This window comes from Salvelinus fontinalis, unplaced genomic scaffold (genome assembly GCF_029448725.1).
Source record: "Salvelinus fontinalis isolate EN_2023a unplaced genomic scaffold, ASM2944872v1 scaffold_1903, whole genome shotgun sequence".
Lineage (NCBI taxonomy): Eukaryota > Metazoa > Chordata > Actinopteri > Salmoniformes > Salmonidae > Salvelinus > Salvelinus fontinalis.
Window position 1 is genome coordinate 1 of NW_026602112.1, and position 24,863 is coordinate 24,863.

Genomic DNA, 24,863 nt, shown 5'->3' on the forward strand with positions numbered 1-24,863 from the left:
ATCATCTACAGATTGTAAATCCCCAACAGCCCAACGCTCTACAGTCTGTACTGTGAGAATCTACAGAGAGAAACAAACATCATCTACAGATTGTAAATCCCCAACAGCCCAACGCTCGACAGTCTGTACTGTGAGAATCTACAGAGAGAAACAAACATCATCTACAGATTGTAAATCCCCAACAGCCCAACGCTCTACAGTCTGTACTGTGAGAATCTACAGAGAGAAACAAACATCATCTACAGATTGTAAATCCCCAACAGCCCAACGCTCTACAGTCTGTACTGTGAGAATCTACAGAGAGAAACAAACATCATCTACAGATTGTAAATCCCCAACAGCCCAACGCTCTACAGTCTGTACTGTGAGAATCTACAGAGAGAAACAAACATCATCTACAGATTGTAAATCCCCAACAGCCCAACGCTCTACAGTCTGTACTGTGAGAATCTACAGAGAGAAACAAACATCATCTACAGATTGTAAATCCCCAACAGCCCAACGCTCTACAGTCTGTACTGTGAGAATCTACAGAGAGAAACAAACATCATCTACAGATTGTAAATCCCCAACAGCCCAACGCTCTACAGTCTGTACTGTGAGAATCTACAGAGAGAAACAAACATCATCTACAGATTGTAAATCCCCAACAGCCCAACGCTCTACAGTCTGTACTGTGAGAATCTACAGAGAGAAACAAACATCATCTTCAGATTGTAAATCCCCAACAGCCCAACGCTCTACAGTCTGTACTGTGAGAATCTACAGAGAGAAACAAACATCATCTACAGATTGTAAATCCCCAACAGCCCAACGCTCTACAGTCTGTACTGTGAGAATCTACAGAGAGAAACAAACATCATCTACAGATTGTAAATCCCCAACAGCCCAACGCTCTACAGTCTGTACTGTGAGAATCTACAGAGAGAAACAAACATCATCTACAGATTGTAAATCCCCAACAGCCCAACGCTCGACAGTCTGTACTGTGAGAATCTACAGAGAGAAACAAACATCATCTACAGATTGTAAATCCCCAACAGCCCAACGCTCTACAGTCTGTACTGTGAGAATCTACAGAGAGAAACAAACATCATATTCAGATTGTAAATCCCCAACAGCCCAACGCTCTACAGTCTGTACTGTGAGAATCTACAGAGAGAAACAAACATCATCTACAGATTGTAAATCCCCAACAGCCCAACGCTCTACAGTCTGTACTGTGAGAATCTACAGAGAGAAACAAACATCATCTACAGATTGTAAATCCCCAACAGCCCAACGCTCTACAGTCTGTACTGTGAGAATCTACAGAGAGAAACAAACATCATCTACAGATTGTAAATCCCCAACAGCCCAACGCTCTACAGTCTGTACTGTGAGAATCTACAGAGAGAAACAAACATCATCTACAGATTGTAAATCCCCAACAGCCCAACGCTCGACAGTCTGTACTGTGAGAATCTACAGAGAGAAACAAACATCATCTACAGATTGTAAATCCCCAACAGCCCAACGCTCTACAGTCTGTACTGTGAGAATCTACAGAGAGAAACAAACATCATCTACAGGACTGCATCTCTCCAGGAACAGGGTTAGAGAGCCCTGTCCTACAGGACTGTATCTCTCCAGGAACAGGGTTAGAGAGCCCTGTCCTACAGGACTGTATCTCTCCAGGAACAGGGTTAGAGAGCCCTGTCCTACAGGACTGTATCTCTCCAGGAACAGGGTTGGAGAGCCCTGTCCTACAGGACTGTATCTCTCCAGGAACAGGGTTAGAGAGCCCTGTCCTACAGGACTGTATCACTCCAGGAACAGGGTTGGAGAGCCCTGTCCTACAGGACTGTATCTCTCCAGGAACAGGGTTGGGGAGCCCTGTCCTACAGGACTGTATCTCTCCAGGAACAGGGTTAGAGAGACCTGTCCTACAGGACTGTATCTCTCCAGGAACAGGGTTAGAGAGCCCTGTCCTACAGGACTGCATCTCTCCAGGAACAGGGTTGGAGAGCCCTGTCCTACAGGACTGCATCTCTCCAGGAACAGGGTTGGAGAGCCCTGTCCTACAGGACTGTATATCTCCAGGAACAGGGTTAGAGAGCCCTGTCCTACAGGACTGCATCTCTCCAGGAACAGGGTTGGAGAGCCCTGTCCTACAGGACTGCATCTCTCCAGGAACAGGGTTAGAGAGCCCTGTCCTACAGGACTGTATCTCTCCAGGAACAGGGTTAGAGAGCCCTGTCCTACAGGACTGTATCTCTCCAGGAACAGGGTTGGAGAGCCCTGTCCTACAGGACTGTATCTCTCCAGGAACAGGGTTAGAGAGCCCTGTCCTACAGGACTGTATCACTCCAGGAACAGGGTTGGAGAGCCCTGTCCTACAGGACTGTATCTCTCCAGGAACAGGGTTGTAGAGCCCTGTCCTACAGGACTGTATCTCTCCAGGAACAGGGTTAGAGAGACCTGTCCTACAGGACTGTATCTCTCCAGGAACAGGGTTAGAGAGCCCTGTCCTACAGGACTGCATCTCTCCAGGAACAGGGTTGGAGAGCCCTGTCCTACAGGACTGCATCTCTCCAGGAACAGGGTTGGAGAGCCCTGTCCTACAGGACTGTATATCTCCAGGAACAGGGTTAGAGAGCCCTGTCCTACAGGACTGCATCTCTCCAGGAACAGGGTTGGAGAGCCCTGTCCTACAGGACTGTATCTCTCCAGGAACAGGGTTAGAGAGCCCTGTCCTACAGGACTGTATCTCTCCAGGAACAGGGTTAGAGAGCCCTGTCCTACAGGACTGCATCTCTCCAGGAACAGGGTTGGAGAGCCCTGTCCTACAGGACTGTATCTCTACAGGAACAGGGTTAGAGAGCCCTGTCCTACAGGACTGTATCTCTCCAGGAACAGGGTTAGAGAGCCCTGTCCTACAGGACTGTATCTCTCCAGGAACAGGGTTGGAGAGCCCTGTCCTACAGGACTGTATGTCTCCAGGAACAGGGTTAGAGAGCCCTGTCCTACAGGACTGTATCTCTCCAGGAACAGGGTTAGAGAGCCCTGTCCTACAGGACTGTATGTCTCCAGGAACAGGGTTGGAGAGCCCTGTCCTACATAAGGCCCCAGATCAGCTGTCCTTTACTCCTCCCCATGCCCCAGATAGGCTTTCCTTCTCTTTCATACACTCTCTCCCTCCTCCTCGATCTTCATCTCCCTCCCTCCCTTTTCCCTCCCTCCTTCCTCTTCCCTCCCTCCCTCCTCCCAGTGCCCCAGTTATCCCATGAAGTGTATTAATAGGACCAGTGTGTCCCAGGCAGGGTAACAGTTCCAGCCCCGTGCCCTGTCATTCTGGGTTAGGACCAGGTCAACCCTGTCTCCCCCTCAACCACCCTGACAGGTACAAAAACACAGTGATGGAAAAAGGCAAAGAGAACTTCTTAGAAAATGACTCAAGTAAAAAGTCACCCAGTAAAATACTACTTGAGTAAAAGTCAAAGTGTTTGGTTTTAAATATGTATCAAAAGTAAATGTAATTGCTAAAATATACTTAAGTATCAAAAGGTAAAAGTATAAATCTTTTCAAATGATTTTTTACTATAGAAAACCAGACGTCACCATTTTCTTGTTCCAGCCCTGCTTTAACACATCTGACTCTACTAATCTGAGGAATCACCTCAATCAACTGAATCAGGTGTGTTGGTGCAGAAACTCTACATTCCCAGTGTCCCTCCAAGAGGATGTTAGCCACCCGTGTTGTAGTCATTAGGATGTGAAGGGAAGCTAACTGAAACTGCTGAATCAGGTGTGTTGTAGTCATTAGGATGTGAAGGGAAGCTAACTGAAACTGCTGAATCAGGTGTGTTGTAGTCATTAGGATGTGAAGGGAAGCTAACTGAAACTGCTGAATCAGGTGTGTTGTAGTCATTAGGATGTGAAGGGAAGCTAACTGAAACTGCTGAATCAGGTGTGTTGTAGTCATTAGGATGTGAAGGGAAGCTAACTGAAACTGCTGAATCAGGTGTGTTGGTGCAGAAACTCTACATTCCCAGTGTCCCTCCAAGAGGATGTTAGCCACCCGTGTTGTAGTCATTAGGATGTGAAGGGAAGCTAACTGAAACTGCTGAATCAGGTGTGTTGGTGCAGAAACTCTACATTCCCAGTGTCCCTCCAAGAGGATGTTAGCCACCCGTGTTGTAGTCATTAGGATGTGAAGGGAAGCTAACTGAAACTGCTGAATCAGGTGTGTTGTAGTCATTAGGATGTGAAGGGAAGCTAACTGAAACTGCTGAATCAGGTGTGTTGTAGTCAGTAGGATGTGAAGGGAAGCTAACTGAAACTGCTGAATCAGGTGTGTTGGTGCAGAAACTCTACATTCCCAGTGTCCCTCCAAGAGGATGTTAGCCACCCGTGTTGTAGTCATTAGGATGTGAAGGGAAGCTAACTGAAACTGCTGAATCAGGTGTGTTGTAGTCAGTAGGATGTGAAGGGAAGCTAACTGAAACTGCTGAATCAGGTGTGTTGGTGCAGAAACTCTACATTCCCAGTGTCCCTCCAAGAGGATGTTAGCCACCCGTGTTGTAGTCATTAGGATGTGAAGGGAAGCTAACTGAAACTGCTGAATCAGGTGTGTTGTAGTCAGTAGGATGTGAAGGGAAGCTAACTGAAACTGCTGAATCAGGTGTGTTGTAGTCATTAGGATGTGAAGGGAAGCTAACTGAAACTGCTGAATCAGGTGTGTTGTAGTCATTAGGATGTGAAGGGAAGCTAACTGAAACTGCTGAATCAGGTGTGTTGTAGTCATTAGGATGTGAAGGGAAGCTAACTGAAACTGCTGAATCAGGTGTGTTGGTGCAGAAACTCTACATTCCCAGTGTCCCTCCAAGAGGATGTTAGCCACCCGTGTTGTAGTCATTAGGATGTGAAGGGAAGCTAACTGAAACAGGTGTGTTGGTGCAGAAACTCTACATTCCCAGTGTCCCTCCAAGAGGATGTTAGCCACCCGTGTTGTAGTCAGTAGGATGTGAAGGGAAGCTAACTGAAACTGCTGAATCAGGTGTGTTGGTGCAGAAACTCTACATTCCCAGTGTCCCTCCAAGAGGATGTTAGCCACCCGTGTTGTAGTCATTAGGATGTGACGGGAAGCTAACTGAAACTGCTGAATCAGGTGTGTTGTAGTCAGTAGGATGTGAAGGGAAGCTAACTGAAACTGCTGAATCAGGTGTGTTGGTGCAGAAACTCTACATTCCCAGTGTCCCTCCAAGAGGATGTTAGCCACCCGTGTTGTAGTCATTAGGATGTGAAGGGAAGCTAACTGAAACTGCTGAATCAGGTGTGTTGTAGTCATTAGGATGTGAAGGGAAGCTAACTGAAACTGCTGAATCAGGTGTGTTGTAGTCAGTAGGATGTGAAGGGAAGCTAACTGAAACTGCTGAATCAGGTGTGTTGTAGTCATTAGGATGTGAAGGGAAGCTAACTGAAACTGCTGAATCAGGTGTGTTGTAGTCATTAGGATGTGAAGGGAAGCTAACTGAAACTGCTGAATCAGGTGTGTTGGTGCAGAAACTCTACATTCCCAGTGTCCCTCCAAGAGGATGTTAGCCACCCGTGTTGTAGTCATTAGGATGTGAAGGGAAGCTAACTGAAACTGCTGAATCAGGTGTGTTGGTGCAGAAACTCTACATTCCCAGTGTCCCTCCAAGAGGATGTTAGCCACCCGTGTTGTAGTCAGTAGGATGTGAAGGGAAGCTAACTGAAACTGCTGAATCAGGTGTGTTGGTGCAGAAACTCTACATTCCCAGTGTCCCTCCAAGAGGATGTTAGCCACCCGTGTTGTAGTCATTAGGATGTGACGGGAAGCTAACTGAAACTGCTGAATCAGGTGTGTTGTAGTCAGTAGGATGTGAAGGGAAGCTAACTGAAACTGCTGAATCAGGTGTGTTGGTGCAGAAACTCTACATTCCCAGTGTCCCTCCAAGAGGATGTTAGCCACCCGTGTTGTAGTCATTAGGATGTGAAGGGAAGCTAACTGAAACTGCTGAATCAGGTGTGTTGTAGTCATTAGGATGTGAAGGGAAGCTAACTGAAACTGCTGAATCAGGTGTGTTGTAGTCAGTAGGATGTGAAGGGAAGCTAACTGAAACTGCTGAATCAGGTGTGTTGTAGTCATTAGGATGTGAAGGGAAGCTAACTGAAACTGCTGAATCAGGTGTGTTGTAGTCATTAGGATGTGAAGGGAAGCTAACTGAAACTGCTGAATCAGGTGTGTTGTAGTCAGTAGGATGTGAAGGGAAGCTAACTGAAACTGCTGAATCAGGTGTGTTGTAGTCATTAGGATGTGAAGGGAAGCTAACTGAAACTGCTGAATCAGGTGTGTTGTAGTCATTAGGATGTGAAGGGAAGCTAACTGAAACTGCTGAATCAGGTGTGTTGTAGTCATTAGGATGTGAATGGAAGCTAACTGAAACTGCTGAATCAGGTGTGTTGTAGTCAGTAGGATGTGAAGGGAAGGGAAGCTAACTGAAACTGAGGGACCTACCTGATATCTGGTCAATAACAAACTCTCGTTCTCTGTTGCAAAACATTTTACTACGGTTCAACTAATAAATATGGCCCTGTTCTCACCTGTGAGGGTGCTGGAGTGTCGCGGTAGCTGGGCAGGATCTTGAGGGTGATGCCCCCCTGGCAGTCCCTCAGCAGCTCCAACAGCTCCTTGGGATCGCTGCCCACCTCGCGCCCGTTCACCTCCCTGATGACGTCGCCCGCGTGCAGCATGCCCTGCCGGTCAATCATACTGCCGTGCAGGATCCTGGCGATCACCAGCTCCCCGCGTTCCACCCTGAACGTCACGCCCTGAGGAGGAGGAGAGAAAGACAGAGGGTGGAATTGAGAGAATGGAGAGAGAGATAGAGAGAGACAGAGAGAAAGAGGGGCATTGAGAGAGAGAGAGAGAGAGAGAGACAGAGAGAAAGAGGGGGATTGAGAGAGAGAGAGAGAGAGAGAGAGACAGAGAGAAAGAGGGGGATTGAGAGAGAGAGAGAGAGAGACAGAGAGAAAGAGGGGGATTGAGAGAATGGAGAGAGAGAGAGAGACAGAGAGAAAGAGGGGGATTGAGAAAATGGAGAGAGAGAGAGTGGTTAATGCATCAGATAAGGTATTTAAATATTCCATGTAGCTAACCTGCTAACTACACACTATGAACAGTCATCCAGATTGATTGGTAATGTCTGAGACAACGTCCTAAATGGTACCCTGTTCCCTACATAGTGCACTACTATTGACCGGAGCCCAGCTATTGGTCCCTGGTCAAAAGTAGTGCACTATATAAGGAATAGGGTGCCATTTGTGACTCAGCCATGAACTCACCAGTGGTTCGCCAGCCTTCTTCTGAATGCCAATCATCCTGACGGCGTCAGAGGGCACGAGCGGGCCGGTCGCCATGGCATTACTGTTCACCTCCGACGGCGGCATCTCATAACATTTAGCTGCCACCTTGTCATGGGCCTCAATCAGAGACTGGAGAGAGAGAGAAAGAGAGAGAGAGAGTTAGCTGTCACCTTGTCATGGGCCTCAATCAGAGACTGGAGAGAGAGAGAAAGAGAGAGAGAGAGTTAGCTGTCACCTTGTCATGGGCCTCAATCAGAGACTGGAGGAGAGAGAAAGAAAGACAGAAAGAGAGTTAGCTGTCACCTTGTCATGGGCCTCAATCAGAGACTGGAGAGACAGACAGACAGACAGACAGACAGACAGACAGACAGACAGAGAGAGAGGGAGGGAGGGGGAGAGACTGGAGGAGAGAGGGAGGGGGAGAGACTGGAGGAGAGAGGGAGGGGGAGAGACTGGAGGAGAGAGGGAGAGACTGGAGGAGAGAGGGAGAGACTGGAGGAGAGAGGGAGAGACTGGAGGAGAGAGGGAGAGACTGGAGGAGAGAGGGAGAGACTGGAGGAGAGAGGGAGAGACTGGAGGAGAGAGGGAGAGACTGGAGGAGAGAGGGAGGGGGAGAGACTGGAGGAGAGACTGGAGGAGAGAGGGATGGGGAGAGACAGGAGGAGAGAGGGAGGAGGAGAGACTGGAGGAGAGGGAGGGGGAGAGACTGGAGGAGAGACTGGAGGAGAGAGGGAGAGACTGGAGGAGAGAGAGAGGGAGAGACTGGAGGAGAGGGAGGGGGAGACTGGAGGAGAGGGAGGGAAAGACTGGAGGAGAGAGAGAGGGAGAGACTGGAGGAGAGAGAGAGGGAGACTGGAGGAGAGGGAGGGAGAGACTGGAGGAGAGGGAAGGGGAGAGACATGATTATTGAAGAGTGACTATTATTCCAGTAGACCACTAAACCAACAGGGGAAAAAAACTAAAAACATCAGGACACAGAAAGGAACCAGCGTAAAAGAGTTGGATTGGTAATCTCACTCCCCAGCTGAACACGTCTCCACTCACACTAGAAATAAAACGAAAACAATGGCTGACATTTCTATAGAGCCGCTCTGCTAAGACGTTGTCAAGTGTGTAGGCATGTTTGTTTGTGAGGCATCCCTGGTTGCAGCCCACTAAGGGGCAAGGACAGGAAGGACGTGACACTGGTAATCAAGTACACACCTGTTACCACATCCCAAGACACACCAACATATCACACACACCTGTTACCACATCCCAAGACACACCAACATATCACACAGACCTGTTACCACATCCCAAGACACACCAACATATCACACACACCTGTTACCACATCCCAAGACACACCAACATATCACACACACCTGTTACCACATCCCAAGACACACCAACATATCACACACACCTGTTACGACATCCCAAGACACACCAACATATCACACACACCTGTATCCACAGCCTCCTCCTCAACAACACTATTTCATCATGTCATAGTCAAGCAGCAACATGCAGCACTCATTAATTTACTACCAACAGAGAAACACACAGCCTACTGGGTAACTGCCCCTCCAGTGTATATGAACCAATCACAGCTCTCCTTCACAAATAGACTCCACTTCTTCCAACACAACCAGTGCATGTTAAAGACCAATAGTAGCATGCAGGAAATACAATCATCAATCAGTCCCACAGGAAGGAAAGGAGGAACAAGACTGTTCAGTTCTCACCTGCACAGCAGCCATATCACAGGATGGATATCTGACTCACACACACACAGACAGAGACAGAGAGACAGGGAAAGACACAGAGACAGAGAGACGCAGAGAGAAAAACAGTAAGAGAGAAAGACACAGAGACAGACAGACAGAGAGAGACAGAGAGAAAAACAGAAAGACACAGATAGAGACAGAGAGACAGAGAGAGACACAGAGACAGAGAGAGACACAGAGACAGAGAGAGACACAGAGACAAAGAGAGACACAGAGACAAAGAGAGACAGAGAGAAAAACAGAAAGACACAGATAGAGACAGAGAGACAGAGAGAGACACAGAGACAGAGAGAGACACAGAGACAGATAGAGACAGAGAGAGACACAGAGACAGAGAGAGACACAGAGACAGAGAGAGACACAGAGACAGAGAGAGACACAGAGACAGAGAGAGACACAGAGACAGAGAGAGACACAGAGACAGAGAGAGACAGGGAGAGCAGCAACATGCATCAGTACAGATCTGGTTCACACATGATAGAACTCCTTAACCCAGAAATGTGTGTCTACCTCCCCCACTAGACCCCTCCACTCCCATTGGACCAGGGACATAGCCCCCCTCAGGCCGCAGTTTCTCATTGGTCCAGACAGAAAAGGCTATTTTTCTCTCTCTAGGAGGGGCAAGTAGCAGAGGCAGAGAGAGTGAGACAGAGTCAAAGACAGATTATTATAACCAATTGAGACCAGGGTCTCATTTACAATGGTGCCCTGAGGACAACAATTTATTCATAATAATAATATTATAAATTACAAAATTATCACAACGGCTTCCAACACCACAAAAACAATGATTCAATCCAAACAGTTGCAGTATTAAACACATTCAGTATTACAGCTCCAACTGCCGTAGAGGCATCAGAGAGTCTATATGTATCACGTTCTAGAGGCTTACAGCTCCAACTGCCGTAGAGGCATCAGAGAGTCTATATGTATCACGTTCTGGAGGCTTACAGCTCCAACTGCCGTAGAGGCATCAGAGAGTCTATATGTATCACGTTCTGGAGGCTTACAGCTCCAACTACCGTAGAGGCATCAGAGAGTCTATATGTATCACGTTCTGGAGGCTTACAGCTCCAACTACCGTAGAGGCATCAGAGAGTCTATATGTATCACGTTCTGGAGGCTTACAGCTCCAACTACCGTAGAGGCATCAGAGAGTCTATATGTACCACGTTCTGGAGGCTTACAGCTCCAACTGTCGTAGAGGCATCAGAGAGTCTATATGTATCACGTTCTGGAGGCTTACAGCTCCAACTGCCGTAGAGGCATCAGAGAGTCTATATGTATCACGTTCTGGAGGCTTACAGCTCCAACTACCGTAGAGGCATCAGAGAGTCTATATGTATCACGTTCTGGAGGCTTACAGCTCCAACTGTCGTAGAGGCATCAGAGAGTCTATATGTATCACGTTCTGGAGGCTTACAGCTCCAACTGCCGTAGAGGCATCAGAGAGTCTATATGTATCACGTTCTGGAGGCTTACAGCTCCAACTGCCGTAGAGGCATCAGAGAGTCTATATGTATCACGTTCTGGAGGCTTACAGCTCCAACTGCCGTAGAGGCATCAGAGAGTCTATATGTATCACGTTCTGGAGGCTTACAGCTCCAACTGCCGTAGAGGCATCAGAGAGTCTATATGTATCACGTTCTGGAGGCTTACAGCTCCAACTACCGTAGAGGCATCAGAGAGTCTATATGTATCACGTTCTGGAGGCTTACAGCTCCAACTGTCGTAGAGGCATCAGAGAGTCTATATGTATCACGTTCTGGAGGCTTACAGCTCCAACTGCCGTAGAGGCATCAGAGAGTCTATATGTATCACGTTCTGGAGGCTTACAGCTCCAACTGCCGTAGAGGCATCAGAGAGTCTATATGTATCACGTTCTGGAGGCTTACAGCTCCAACTGCCGTAGAGGCATCAGAGAGTCTATATGTATCACGTTCTGGAGGCTTACAGCTCCAACTGTCGTAGAGGCATCAGAGAGTCTATATGTATCACGTTCTGGAGGCTTACAGCTCCAACTGCCGTAGAGGCATCAGAGAGTCTATATGTATCACGTTCTGGAGGCTTACAGCTCCAACTGCCGTAGAGGCATCAGAGAGTCTATATGTATCACGTTCTGGAGGCTTACAGCTCCAACTACCGTAGAGGCATCAGAGAGTCTATATGTATCACGTTCTGGAGGCTTACAGCTCCAACTGTCGTAGAGGCATCAGAGAGTCTATATGTATCACGTTCTGGAGGCTTACAGCTCCAACTGCCGTAGAGGCATCAGAGAGTCTATATGTATCACGTTCTGGAGGCTTACAGCTCCAACTGCCGTAGAGGCATCAGAGAGTCTATATGTATCACGTTCTGGAGGCTTACAGCTCCAACTGCCGTAGAGGCATCAGAGAGTCTATATGTATCACGTTCTGGAGGCTTACAGCTCCAACTACCGTAGAGGCATCAGAGAGTCTATATGTATCACGTTCTGGAGGCTTACAGCTCCAACTGCCGTAGAGGCATCAGAGAGTCTATATGTATCACGTTCTGGAGGCTTACAGCTCCAACTGCCGTAGAGGCATCAGAGAGTCTATATGTATCACGTTCTGGAGGCTTACAGCTCCAACTGCCGTAGAGGCATCAGAGAGTCTATATGTATCACGTTCTGGAGGCTTACAGCTCCAACTGCCGTAGAGGCATCAGAGAGTCTATATGTATCACGTTCTGGAGGCTTACAGCTCCAACTGCCGTAGAGGCATCAGAGAGTCTATATGTATCACGTTCTGGAGGCTTACAGCTCCAACTACCGTAGAGGCATCAGAGAGTCTATATGTATCACGTTCTGGAGGCTTACAGCTCCAACTGCCGTAGAGGCATCAGAGAGTCTATATGTATCACGTTCTGGAGGCTTACAGCTCCAACTGCCGTAGAGGCATCAGAGAGTCTATATGTATCACGTTCTGGAGGCTTACAGCTCCAACTGCCGTAGAGGCATCAGAGAGTCTATATGTATCACGTTCTGGAGGCTTACAGCTCCAACTGCCGTAGAGGCATCAGAGAGTCTATATGTATCACGTTCTGGAGGCTTACAGCTCCAACTACCGTAGAGGCATCAGAGAGTCTATATGTATCACGTTCTGGAGGCTTACAGCTCCAACTACCGTAGAGGCATCAGAGAGTCTATATGTATCACGTTCTGGAGGCTTACAGCTCCAACTGCCGTAGAGGCATCAGAGAGTCGATATGTATCACGTTCTGGAGGCTTACAGCTCCAACTGTCGTAGAGGCATCAGAGAATCTATATGTATCACGTTCTGGAGGCTTACAGCTCCAACTGCCGTAGAGGCATCAGAGAGTCTATATGTATCACGTTCTGGAGGCTTTTACAAAAATGGAGGGCACCTAAAATCGGTACGTACTAGTGGAACCTTGAGCGTTCACCATGATGGTGAACGGGTTTTAACAGTGAAGTGAGGTAGATCAGAAGCTTGTATAGTAGAGCTTTGTCAACAGAAAGGGAGTAATGAAGTGATGTACGGGACTTTAAATGAGGAGCAGCCAACCTTTTGATACATGATGCAGTGATGCGTATTAAAACGGTCACCTAAAGTGAAGGACGCTACGGTAGACGGACGGCATCCAATGGTTTAAGATTAGTGGCTGCTACACTCCCATGAATGGTGTCACCATAGTGAAGAACAGGCAGGAGGAGTTGACTGTACAATCTGCTTCCTGCTGTTGAGGGAGAGGCATCATCTATTTACATAAAAACAAGCCTACTTTAAAATATCAGCTTCTTAAAGGAAACCTCTTTTGGTATTTGTTTCATTAGTCCAGTGTTGACATACAGAATTCATCCCCATGTGATGGTAAATGCATCATACAGGGATGATTTATGTATTTTGAAAGTTACATATCTTGAAAACCTTTTGGGACTATGTCAACAATGGACTAATGAAACAAATACTAAAATATAGTTTTGTGGTGGAATTATTCCTTTAAACTAACTCATCTGGGTGAAATGATTGTTAATCCAAAAGCCCAGATATTTATAGGCAGGAACCTGCTCGATTAAAGAACCATCCAATGCATAAATGTGTAATCTGAAGTATTTCTACGAGAATTAGAAAACAGCAGACATTTAGTTTTTACTGCATGAAGTACCAATTTTAAGTCAGCAAGGACTTTCTGCAAGGTGACAAAATCAGACTGCAGCTCCAACAGCCTGGTCAGCCGTAGGGGCAATAGTGTACAAAATCAGACTGCAGCTCCAACAGCATGGTCAGCCGTAGGGGCAATAGTGTACAAAATCAGACTGCAGCTCCAACAGCCTGGTCAGCCGTAGGGGCAATAGTGTACAAAATCAGACTGCAGCTCCAACAGCCTGGTCAGCCGTAGGGGCAATAGTGTACAAAATCAGACTGCAGCTCCAACAGCCTGGTCAGCCGTAGGGGCAATAGCGTACATAACAGTGTCATCTGCACACAGATGAATGTTACAGGTTTTTGCAGATAGACCATATATAAATAGTAAAGAGGACAGGTCCCAAAATCGACCACTACAGGACACCTTTAGTAATAGAGGTAACTTGACACCATCAGAAAGCACAATGTGTCCTTTCTGATCGATACTGTACACAAAAGTATGTGGACACCCCTTCAAATTAGTGGATTCGGCTATTTCAGCCACACCCGTTGCTGACAGGTCTATAAAATCGAGCACACAGCCATGCAAACTCCATAGACAAACATTGGCAGTAAAATGGCCTTACTGAAGAGCTCAGTGACTTTAAACATGGCACCGTCATAGGAAGTCAGTTTGTCAAATTTCTGCCCTGCTAGAGCTGCCCCGGTCAGCTTTAAGTGCTGTTATTGTGAAGTGGAAACATCTAGGAGCAACAATGTCTCAGCCAGGAAGTGGCAGGCCACACAAGCTCACAGAACGGGACCGCCGAGTGCTGAAGGGCGTTACAACACTCACTACCGAGTTGCAAACGTCAGCACAAGAACTGTTCGTCGGGAGCCTCATGAAATGGGTTTCCATGGCCGAGCAGCCGCACACAAGCCTAAGATCACCACGCACAATGCCAAGTGTCGGCTGGAGTGGTGTAAAGCTCGCCGCCATTGGGCTCTGGAACAGTGGAAAATCACTCTCTTGAAAGATGAATCACGCTTCACCATCTAGCAGTCAGACGGACGAATCTGGGTTTGGCGGATGCCAGGAGAACGCTACCTGCCCTAATGCATAGTGCCAACTGTAAAGTTTGGTGGAGGAGGAATAATTATCTGGGGCTGTTTTTCATGATTCGGGTTAGGCACCTTAGTTCCAGTGAAGGGACATCTTAACGCTACAGCATACAATTACATTCTAGATTATTCTGTGCTTCCAACTTTGTGGCAACAGTTTGGGGAAGGCCCTTTCCTGTTTTAGCATGACAATGCACCCATGCACAAAGCGAGGTACATACAGAAATCGTTTGTCAAGATCAGTGTGGAAGAACTTGACTGGCCTGCACAGAGCCCTGACCTTAACCCCATCGAACACCTTTGGGTTGAATTGAAACACCGACTGCGAGCCAGGCCTAATCGCCTAACATCAGTGCCTGACCTCACTAATGCTCTTGTGGCTGAATAGAAGCAAAACCCCGCAGCAATGTTCCAACATCTAGTGGAAAGCCTTCACAGAAGAGTGGAGGCTGTTATAGCAGCAATGTTCCAACATCTAGTGGAAAGCCTTCACAGAAGAGTGGAGGCTGTTATAGCAGCAATGTTCCAACATCTAGTGGAAAGCCTTCACAGAAGAGTGGAGGCTGTTATAGCAGCAATGTTCCGACATCTAGTGGAAAGCCTTCCCAGAAGAGTGGAGGCTGTTATAGCAGCAATGTTCCAACATCTAGTGGAAAGCCTTCACAGAAGAGTGGAGGCTGTTATAGCAGCAATGTTCCAACATCTAGTGGAAAGTCTTCCCAGAAGAGTGGAGGCTGTTATAGCAGCAATGTTCCAACATCTAGTGGAAAGCCTTCACAGAAGAGTGGAGGCTGTTATAGCAGCAATGTTCCAACATCTAGTGGAAAGCCTTCCCAGAAGAGTGGAGGCTGTTATAGCAGCAATGTTCCAACATCTAGTGGAAAGCCTTCCCAGAAGAGTGGAGGCTGTTATAGCAGCAATGTTCCAACATCTAGTGGAAAGCCTTCACAGAAGAGAGGAGGCTGTTATAGCAGCAATGTTCCAACATCTAGTGGAAAGCCTTCACAGAAGAGTGGAGGCTGTTATAGCAGCAAAGGGGGACCAACTCCATATTAATGCCTGTGATTTTGGAATGAGATGTTCGACGAGCGGGTCTCCACATACTTCTGACACGAACGAACGAGAGAGAGAGAGCAAGCGAGCTTTGGCAATATGTACACTGTTACATCATGCCAATAAAGCAAATTGAAATGTATTGAATTTTGAGAGAGAGACAGAGAGGCGCAGAGACAGAGAGGCGCAGAGACAGAGAGGCGCAGAGACAGAGAGGCGCAGAGACAGAGAGGCGCAGAGACAGAGAGGCGCAGAGACAGAGAGGCGCAGAGACAGAGAGGCGCAGAGACAGAGAGGCGCAGAGACAGAGACTTCAGGAATAATATGGTGATTGTTGCTGTAAACATCTCTGACAGGAGAGTCATTTTCTGGTCTACTTTCAGACTAGCTCTAACAACTCAACGGTACTGTGTGTGTGTGTGTGTGTGTTTGTGTACACATAGGGGTGTGAGTGTATACATGGGTGTGTGAGTGTGTGTACCTTGAAGTGTGGTTCCTGGAGGATGTTGGCTAGTTCCTCAGCGGAGGCGTCTCTACTACTCAGTCTTGTGAGGGAGTCTAGGATCTCTGAGACCAGCTGCTGGTTGTTGTCTCTCACAGCCTCCAGCTTCACCTCCGCCAGCCTCTCATGGGCCTGCAGACACACATTCATACACACAGTATTTAGCAGAGACACACATTCATACACACAGTATTTAGTTAAAGTTTTAACTATCCCAACGCCTAGGACCAAGAGGCATGGAGAGACAACGTTTAGTTATTCTGCCCCCAGCCTCTGGAACAGCCTGCCAGAGAACCTGAGGAGGGCTGAAACTGTGGACCAAGAGGCATGGAGAGACAACGTTTAGTTATTCTGCCCCCAGCCTCTGGAAGAGCCTGCCAGAGAACCTGAGGGGGGCTGAAACTGTGGACATATTTAAAAGAGATCTTAAAACATATTTTAAGTTGAGCTTTTCCTCAGGGTGCTTTTTAGTCATTCAGTTTTTATTGTTATTCTTTCATTTGTTGTGTAGTAAATATGAAATATTCCAGTTTTTATTAGTTTTTTCCCCTTATGAAGCACATTATGTTGCATTCCATGTTGTAGAAATAAAGCCTGATTTAATTTATATGTGCCCTGGTCAGTTTATTTCCCTGTGAAAAGTGAACCTAGTGTAAATGTCCACCAGATGGCAGCATGTCACAACAAACAACACTACTCCTTATGGCCTTTCTCTTGCATTTCAAAGATGGTACAAACAAATACTACAAATTAAACGCATGTTTTTTTTTGTCTTTGTGTTTAGTGAGTCACCAGATCAGTGGCAGTAGGGATGACCAGGGATGTTCTCTGTTTAGTGAGTCCGCCAGATCAGAGGCAGTAGGGATGACCAGGGATGTTCTCTGTTTAGTGAGTCCACCAGATCAGAGGCAGTAGGGATGACCAGGGATGTTCTCTGTTTAGTGAGTGCGCCAGATCAGAGGCAGTAGGGATGACCAGGGATGTTCTCTGTTTAGTGAGTCCGCCAGATCAGAGGCAGTAGGGATGACCAGGGATGTTCTCTGTTTAGTGAGTCCGCCAGATCAGAGGCAGTAGGGATGACCAGGGATGTTCTCTGTTTAGTGAGTGCGCCAGATCAGAGGCAGTAGGGATGACCAGGGATGTTCTCTGTTTAGTGAGTCCGCCAGATCAGAGGCAGTAGGGATGACCAGGGATGTTCTCTGTTTAGTGAGTCACCAGATCAGAGGCAGTAGTGATGACCAGGGATGTTCTCTGTTTAGTGAGTCCGCCAGATCAGAGGCAGTAGGATGACCAGGGATGTTCTCTGTTTAGTGAGTCCACCAGATCAGAGGCAGTAGGGATGACCAGGGATGTTCTCTGTTTAGTGAGTGCGCCAGATCAGAGGCAGTAGGGATGACCAGGGATGTTCTCTGTTTAGTGAGTCCTCCAGATCAGAGGCAGTAGGGATGACCAGGGATGTTCTCTGTTTAGTGAGTCCGCCAGATCAGAGGCAGTAGGGATGACCAGGGATGTTCTCTGTTTAGTGAGTCCGCCAGATCAGAGGCAGTAGGGATGACCAGGGATGTTCTCTGTTTAGTGAGTCCTCCAGATCAGAGGCAGTAGGGATGACCAGGGATGTTCTCTGTTTAGTGAGTCCACCAGATCAGAGGCAGTAGGGATGACCAGGGATGTTCTCTGTTTAGTGAGTCCGCCAGATCAGAGGCAGTAGGGATGACCAGGGATGTTCTCTGTTTAGTGAGTCCGCCAGATCAGAGGCAGTAGGGATGACCAGGGATGTTCTCTGTTTAGTGAGTCCGCCAGATCAGAGGCAGTAGTGATGACCAGGAATGTTCTCTGTTTAGTGAGTCCGCCAGATCAGAGGCAGTAGTGATGACCAGGAATGTTCTCTGTTTAGTGAGTCCGCCAGATCAGAGGCAGTAGGGATGACCAGGGATGTTCTCTGTTTAGTGAGTCCGCCAGATCAGAGGCAGTAGTGATGACCAGGAATGTTCTCTGTTTAGTGAGTCCGCCAGATCAGAGGCAGTAGGGATGACCAGGGATGTTCTCTGTTTAGTGAGTCCGCCATATCAGAGGCAGTAGGGATGACCAGGGATGTTCTCTGTTTAGTGAGTCCGCCAGATCAGAGGCAGTAGGGATGACCAGGGATGTTCTCTGTTTAGTGAGTCCGCCAGATCAGAGGCAGTAGGGATGACCAGGGATGTTCTGTTTAGTGAGTCCGCCAGATCAGAGGCAGTAGGGATGACCAGGGATGTTCTCTGTTTAGTGAGTCCGCCAGATCAGAGGCAGTAGGGATGACCAGGAATGTTCTCTGTTTAGTGAGTCCGCCAGATCAGAGGCAGTAGTGATGACCAGGAATGTTCTCTGTTTAGTGAGTCCGCCAGATCAGAGGCAGTAGGGATGACCAGGGATGTTCTCTGTTTAGTGAGTCCGCCAGATCAGAGGCAGTAGGGATGACCAGGAATGTTCTCTGTTTAGTGAGTCCACCAGATCAGAGGCAGTAGGGATGACCAGGAATGTTCTCTTGATAAGTGTGCCAATTAGACCATTTTCCTGTCCTGCTAAGCATTCAAAACGTAATGAGTACTTTTGGGTGACATGGAAAATATATGGAGTAATAAGTACATCTTTAGGAATGTAGTGAAGTAAAAGTAGTCAAATATGATTACTATAGTACAGATTCACCCAAAAAATACTTTAGTAAAAATACTTTAAAAGTATTAAAGTACTTTACACCACTGCAAAATAAAAATAAAAATCAAATCAAATACGAACAAGGGACAACTGCACAGTTTACTGTACACACTCCCTCTCACCCATACAGCCCAGATGCAGAAACAGGTTTTTAAGTAAAGTACAAATAACTCCAAAAACTGCTTAAGTAGTACTTTAAAGTATTTTTACTTAAGTACTTTACACCACTGCGGTTTATAAATTAGGCAGGCCCCTGGCCTCTACAGACTGTGACATGGCTGGCCCTCTGAAACACGTTGTCGATGACATTTCACTGCAGTGTTAAACATAGATGTACAGCTGTTAACCCCATGCACCCGGCAGTAACCACCGAGACTTAGGCTGGGGTTACACAAAGCAACTTTAACGCAATTTTAGTTGCAGTTGCAAGTGACGTAATCTCAAGCAACTTTGCTGTTACATGAAGCAACTCAAATGTGATTAAAATTGCATGCAACAGCCAATCAAATTGAAGCTGATGGTTTGAGAATTCTAAACTCAACCCATGTCATCTGCTGCATTACATCGTGGTTTCACTAATGTGTTTACCCAACTGTTTGGTTATTGTAACAGCAAGGACACCGTAGAAATGCAGCCTGTACAATTTAGCTAGTTAGCCTAAAGGACATTGCAAACACCAACACAGCTAGCTAGCCAAAATTACACTGCAAACACCAACACCTAGCTAGTGCCATATCCTACATTCAAACCCTCGTGGCTAAAACGTTCCAGACTGTTGTTTGACTCATGGCCGTTATTGGCACAGTCCGTTCTGACAAGATGGAGACATTTATATGGTGGCACTGAGTGCCTCTTCGTCTCCCCTCCTGCTCTACTCTCTTAACTGATGATATGATGGAGTGTGTATGTTACCTTGGCGAGGGAGCGGACTATGGGGCTCTCTATGATTCCCCTGAGGAAGAGGAGGTCGATGTCTTTGGCCCCCGTGGTGGGAGGCAGGTCTCTCAGGTTATCCAGCACCTGCTGCATGGCTGGAGGACAAACACAAAAATGTTTTAAAAAATACAAATACTATTTTTGTATCCACAAAATCAATAGTTCTATGCAGGCTTGCAATCAGTAGGCCACGTAATGTCAGCCTATGTACATGGCAGAGACTCCCAAACATCAGCACTGATAACATAGACTGTTGTCGTGACACGACGGCCTGGGATTTCAGAAACTTGGTAGCAAAGGTCTGGTCCACGTAGGGATAAAAACAACACTCCCAAAATGAGCACCTCCCTCTGGCCTCCCCCACAACAACACCTGGCATATTTGGTACATAAGAACACACATCATCAACATCAAACCAGGATGTTCTGACAAGAGAATGTTTGTAAATGTGCACTGATGGTGGGACTTCCTGTCTGACCTCATTAGCTATCAGGAAGACCAGGCGGCCATGTCTAGCTACAGTGCATTCAGAAAGTATTCAGACCCCGTGACTTTTTCCACATTTTGTTACAGACTTAATCTAAAATTGATTACAGTATATTTATTTTCTTTCCTCATCAATCTACACACAATGCCCCATAAACAGGCTGAGAAATGTTCGCCAATTTATTACAAATAAAAAAATAGAAATACCTTCTTTACATAAGTATTCAGACCCTTTGCTATGAGACTCAAAATTGAGGTCAGGTGCATCCTGTTTCCATTGATCTTCCTTGGGATGGTTTCTACAACTTCATTGGATTCTACCAGTGGTAATTTCAATTAATTAGAAATTATTTGGAAAGCCACACACCTGTCTATATAAAAAGGTCCCACAGTTGACAGTGCATGTCAGAGCAAAAACCATTCCATGAGGTCGAAGGAATTGTCCGTATAGCTCTGAGACAGGATTGTGTTGAGGCACAGATCTGGGGAAGGGTACCAAAAAATGTCTGCAGCATTGAAGGTCCCCAAGAACACAGTGGCCTCCATCATTCTTAAATGGAAGAAGTTTGGAGCCACCAAGACTCTTCCTAGAGTTGGCCGCCCGGCCAAACTGAGCAATCGGGGAAGAAGGGCCTTGGTCAGGGACGTGACAAAGAACCCGATGGTCACTCTGAGAACCTTCCAGAAGGACAACCATCTCTACAGCACTCCACCAATCAGGCCTTTATGGTAGAGAGGCCAGACGGAAGTCACTCCTCAGTAAAAGGCACATGAGAGCCCGTTTGGAGTTTGCTAAAAAGGCACCTACAGTGGCTTGCAAAAGTATTCACCCCCCTTGGCATTTTTCCTATTTTGTTGCCTTAAAACCTGGAATTAAAATGGACTTTTGGGGGGGGGGGGGGGGGGGTGTATCACTTGATTTACACAACATGCCTACCACTTTGAAGATGCAAAATATTTTTTACCATGAAACAAAGAAGAATTAAGACAAAAAAACGACAACTTGAGCGTGCATAACTATCCACCCCCCCAAAGTCAATACTTTGTAGAGCCACCTTTTGCAGCAATTACAGCTGCAAGTCTCTTGGGGTATGTCTCAACTTGCTAGACACATCTAGCCACTGGGATTTTTGCTCATTCTTCAAGGCAAAACTGCTCCAGCTCCTTCAAGTTGGATGGGTTCCACTGGTGTACAGCAATCTTTAAGTCATACCACAGATTCTAAATTGGATTGAGGTCTGGGCTTTGACCAGGCCATTCCAAGACATTTAAATGTTTCCCCTTAAACCACTCGATTGTTGCTTTAGCAGTATACTTAGGGTACTTGTCCTGCTGGAAGGTGAACCTCTGTCCCAGTCTCAAATCTCTGGAAGACTTAAACAGGATTCCCTCAAGAATTTCCCTGTATTTAGCGCCATCCATCATTCCTTCAATTCTGACCAGTTTCCCAGTCCCTGGAGGTTGAAAAACATTCCCACAGCATGATGCTGCCACCACCATGCTTCACTGTAGGGATGGTGTTCTCAGGGTGATGAGAGGTGTGGGGTTTGCGCCAAACATAGCATTTTCCTTGATGGCCAAAAAGCTAAATTTTAGTCTCATATGTTTGGTGAGTCTCCCACATGCCTTTCGGCAAACACCAAACGTGTTTGCTTATTTTTTTCATTGAGCAATGGCTTTTTTTCTGGCCACTCTTCCGTAAAGCCCAGCTCTGTGGAGTGTACGGCTTAAAGTGTTCCTATGGACAGATACTCCAATCTCCGCTGTGGAGCTTTGTAGCTCTTTCAGGGTTATCTTTGGTCTCTTTGTTGCCTCTGATTAATGCCCTCCTTGCCTAGTCCGTGAGTTTTGGTGGGCAGCCCTCTCTTGGCAGGTTTGTTGTGGTGCCATATTCTCTCCATTTTTTAATAATGGATTTAATGGTGCTCCGTGGGATGTTAAAAGTTTCAGATACATTTTTTTATTACCCAACCCTGATCTATACTTCTCCACAACTTTGTCCCTGACCTGTTTGGAAAGCTCCTTGGTCTTCATGGCGCCGCTTGCTTGGTGGTGTCCCTTGCTTAGTGGTGTTGCGGACTCTGGGGCCTTTCAGAACAGGAGTATATATACGGAGATCATGTGACACAGATTGCACACAGGTGGACTTTAACTAATTATGTGACTTCTGAAAGTAATTGGTTTCACCAGATCTTATTTTAGGGGCTTCATAGCAAAGGGGTGAATACATATATGAAATTGAAAGCTATTTGTTTCTGGCCATTTTTAGCCTGTAATCGCACCCACAAATGCTGATGCGCCAGACACTCAACTAGTCTAAAGAAGTTGTATTGTTGTATTTCTTCTTTAAAATCAGCAGTTTTCAGCTGTGCTAACATAATTGAAAAAGGGTCAATTAGCCTTTTAAAATGATAAACTTGGATTAGCTAACACAACATGCCTATTGGACAAAGGAGTGATGGTTGCTGATAAATGGGCCTCTGTAAAAAATCTGTCATTTCCAGTTACAATAGTCATTTATAACATTAACAATGTCTACACTGTATTTCTGATCAGTTTGATGTTATATGGACAAAACAAATATCATTTTCCTCTTTCTTTCTAAGTGACCCCAAACTTTTGAACGTTAGTGTATGTGAATGTGATATTTCAATTTTGTATTTGTTCTTAACTGATTTGCCTAGTTAAATAAAAGGTTACATTTAAAAACATTCTTTTAATCCATTTTAGAATAAGGCTGTAACGTAACAAAACATGGAAAAGTCAAGGGGTCTGAATACTTTGAGAATGCACTGTATGTGCAGGTCCTTGTATGAACGGCCTGTCTCTCACCTCAGTCGATATCAGGAAGACCAGGCGGCCAGGTCTAGATTTATACAACGGCTCGGTCTAATCCTGAACCGCATTCCAGCCTGTGTCTATTCCACAAATGACCAGCGGCTAAATGTATTAAGGTAAAATGTCTATTTACTCTGTTCCATCTGACTGCACAATCCTCTGTCTCATCTACCCTGCCAGGTCATTTATAAACTTCATCTCCACTATAAAAAGTATGTAGACATCATCTACCATTTCTTTTAGACTAACATTTAATTTTCAAGAGAGGAGATTTGTATAAACCTTGCTGTCCGTCTGACATTTGCTAAATGTTTTCAATATTCAAATTCGATCTCCAGCTGTCCCATAGTAATAAACGAGTAGGGACGAGACAGACAGGGAGGCAGGCAGCATTTCTCAGCCACAGACAGGGAGGCAGGCAGCATTTCTCAGCCACAGACAGGGAGGCAGGCAGCATTTCTCAGCCACAGACAGGGAGGCAGGCAGCATTTCTCAGCCACAGACAGGGAGGCAGGCAGCATTTCTCAGCCACAGACAGGGAGGCAGGCAGCATTTCTCAGCCACAGACAGGGAGGCAGGCAGGCAGCATTTCTCAGCCACAGACAGACAGGGAGGCAGGCAGCATTTCTCAGCCACAGACAGACAGGGAGGCAGGCAGCATTTCTCAGCCACAGACAGGGAGGCAGGCAGCATTTCTCAGCCACAGACAGGGAGGCAGGCAGCATTTCTCAGCCACAGACAGACAGGGAGGCAGGCAGCATTTCTCAGCCACAGACAGACAGGGAGGCAGGCAGCATTTCTCAGCCACAGACAGGGAGGCAGGCAGCATTTCTCAGCCAGTTGAAATCATTAAATCAGCTGGCATCATTTTTACACATATATATATATATATACACACACAAAGAAATGTCAATTGAAAAAAGGTCAAATGAAATGAAGTGCAGCTAGTTTCCAGTCTTTCCAGCTTCAGTTTGATGTGATCGTGTTAGCCGTGTTGTTAGCCGTGTTGTTAGCCGTGTTGTTAGCCGTGTTGTTGGCTAGCTCTTATGAACAACACATATTCTAAGCCAGGTGAAATCACGCCTCATTAGCGCATTGGATGTATCCAAATAAATGTCACTAGAAAACAGCTTAAACAAATGAAAATAAGCTCCTTTGCTGTTTGACGTGACTGTATGTTAGCCGTAGTTGGCTAGCTAGCAAGCAAGGGATAACAACGTTACCAGCCAGTATGGCAGTAGAACATTTAGAACGAACAAACCATAAAAATGATGCCAGCTGATTCATGATTTCGACTGGCTGAGAAAAGCTGCCTCCCGTCTCGTTCCGACTCCTTCATTACTACGGGACAGCTGGATATTACATTGTTTCAATATTCAAATGTTGCAAATGTCAGAGAGACAGAAAGGTTTATACAAATCCCCACTGTTGTAAACTAAATGTTAGTCTAAAATAAACATGAGATAATGTCTAGATACTTTTTATAGTGGAGATCAAGTTTATAAATTGCCTGGCTGGGCTGATGAGACAGTGGATTGCGCAGTCAGAAAGAACAGATTAAATGTAAAGTCATAGATTTATCCGGTTGTAACTTATGGAATAGACACCGGGTGGAATGCAGTTTTAACCAACCAGCATTCAGGATTAGACCCACCCTTTGTATAATTCAAGATGGATGTTGATGAAATACATCACGCCTCTTTAAAAACTGTCTATTTTAACTTCTATGGTAACGACATTTGATTTGGATATTAATGAGTGCACAGTGACAAATTCCCAAAATCAAGATCAAACACAAATGTAGGGCCTTGATGTAAAATACCCGGCAGAACAAGGCGTGAAACAACTGGAGCAGTAAGCTACCATCAATGGAGAGGTTCAGTATGAAAAGCCTTCATTTCCATAACCCTAACAAGCAACTCCCTAAAACAATGGAGAGGTTCAGTATGAAAAGCCTTCATTTCCATAACCCTAACAAGCAACTCC

The 24,863-nt window shown here is 46.3% G+C and overlaps 1 protein-coding gene across 1 annotated transcript; it reads right to left on the minus strand.

Annotated features, from left to right (window-relative positions):
• Positions 1 to 6,606: 6,606 nt before the first annotated feature.
• LOC129850259 (protein PALS2-like) lies at positions 6,607 to 19,646 on the minus strand (the record flags this gene model as incomplete). The annotated part of the gene is made up of 4 exons (XM_055916746.1): positions 19,530 to 19,646; positions 15,906 to 16,058; positions 7,348 to 7,497; positions 6,607 to 6,834 (listed from the first exon to the last, which is right to left on the minus strand). Coding segments are annotated over exons 1-4 (648 nt in total), but the record flags the coding sequence as incomplete, so codon positions are not given.
• Positions 19,647 to 24,863: the final 5,217 nt, after the last annotated feature.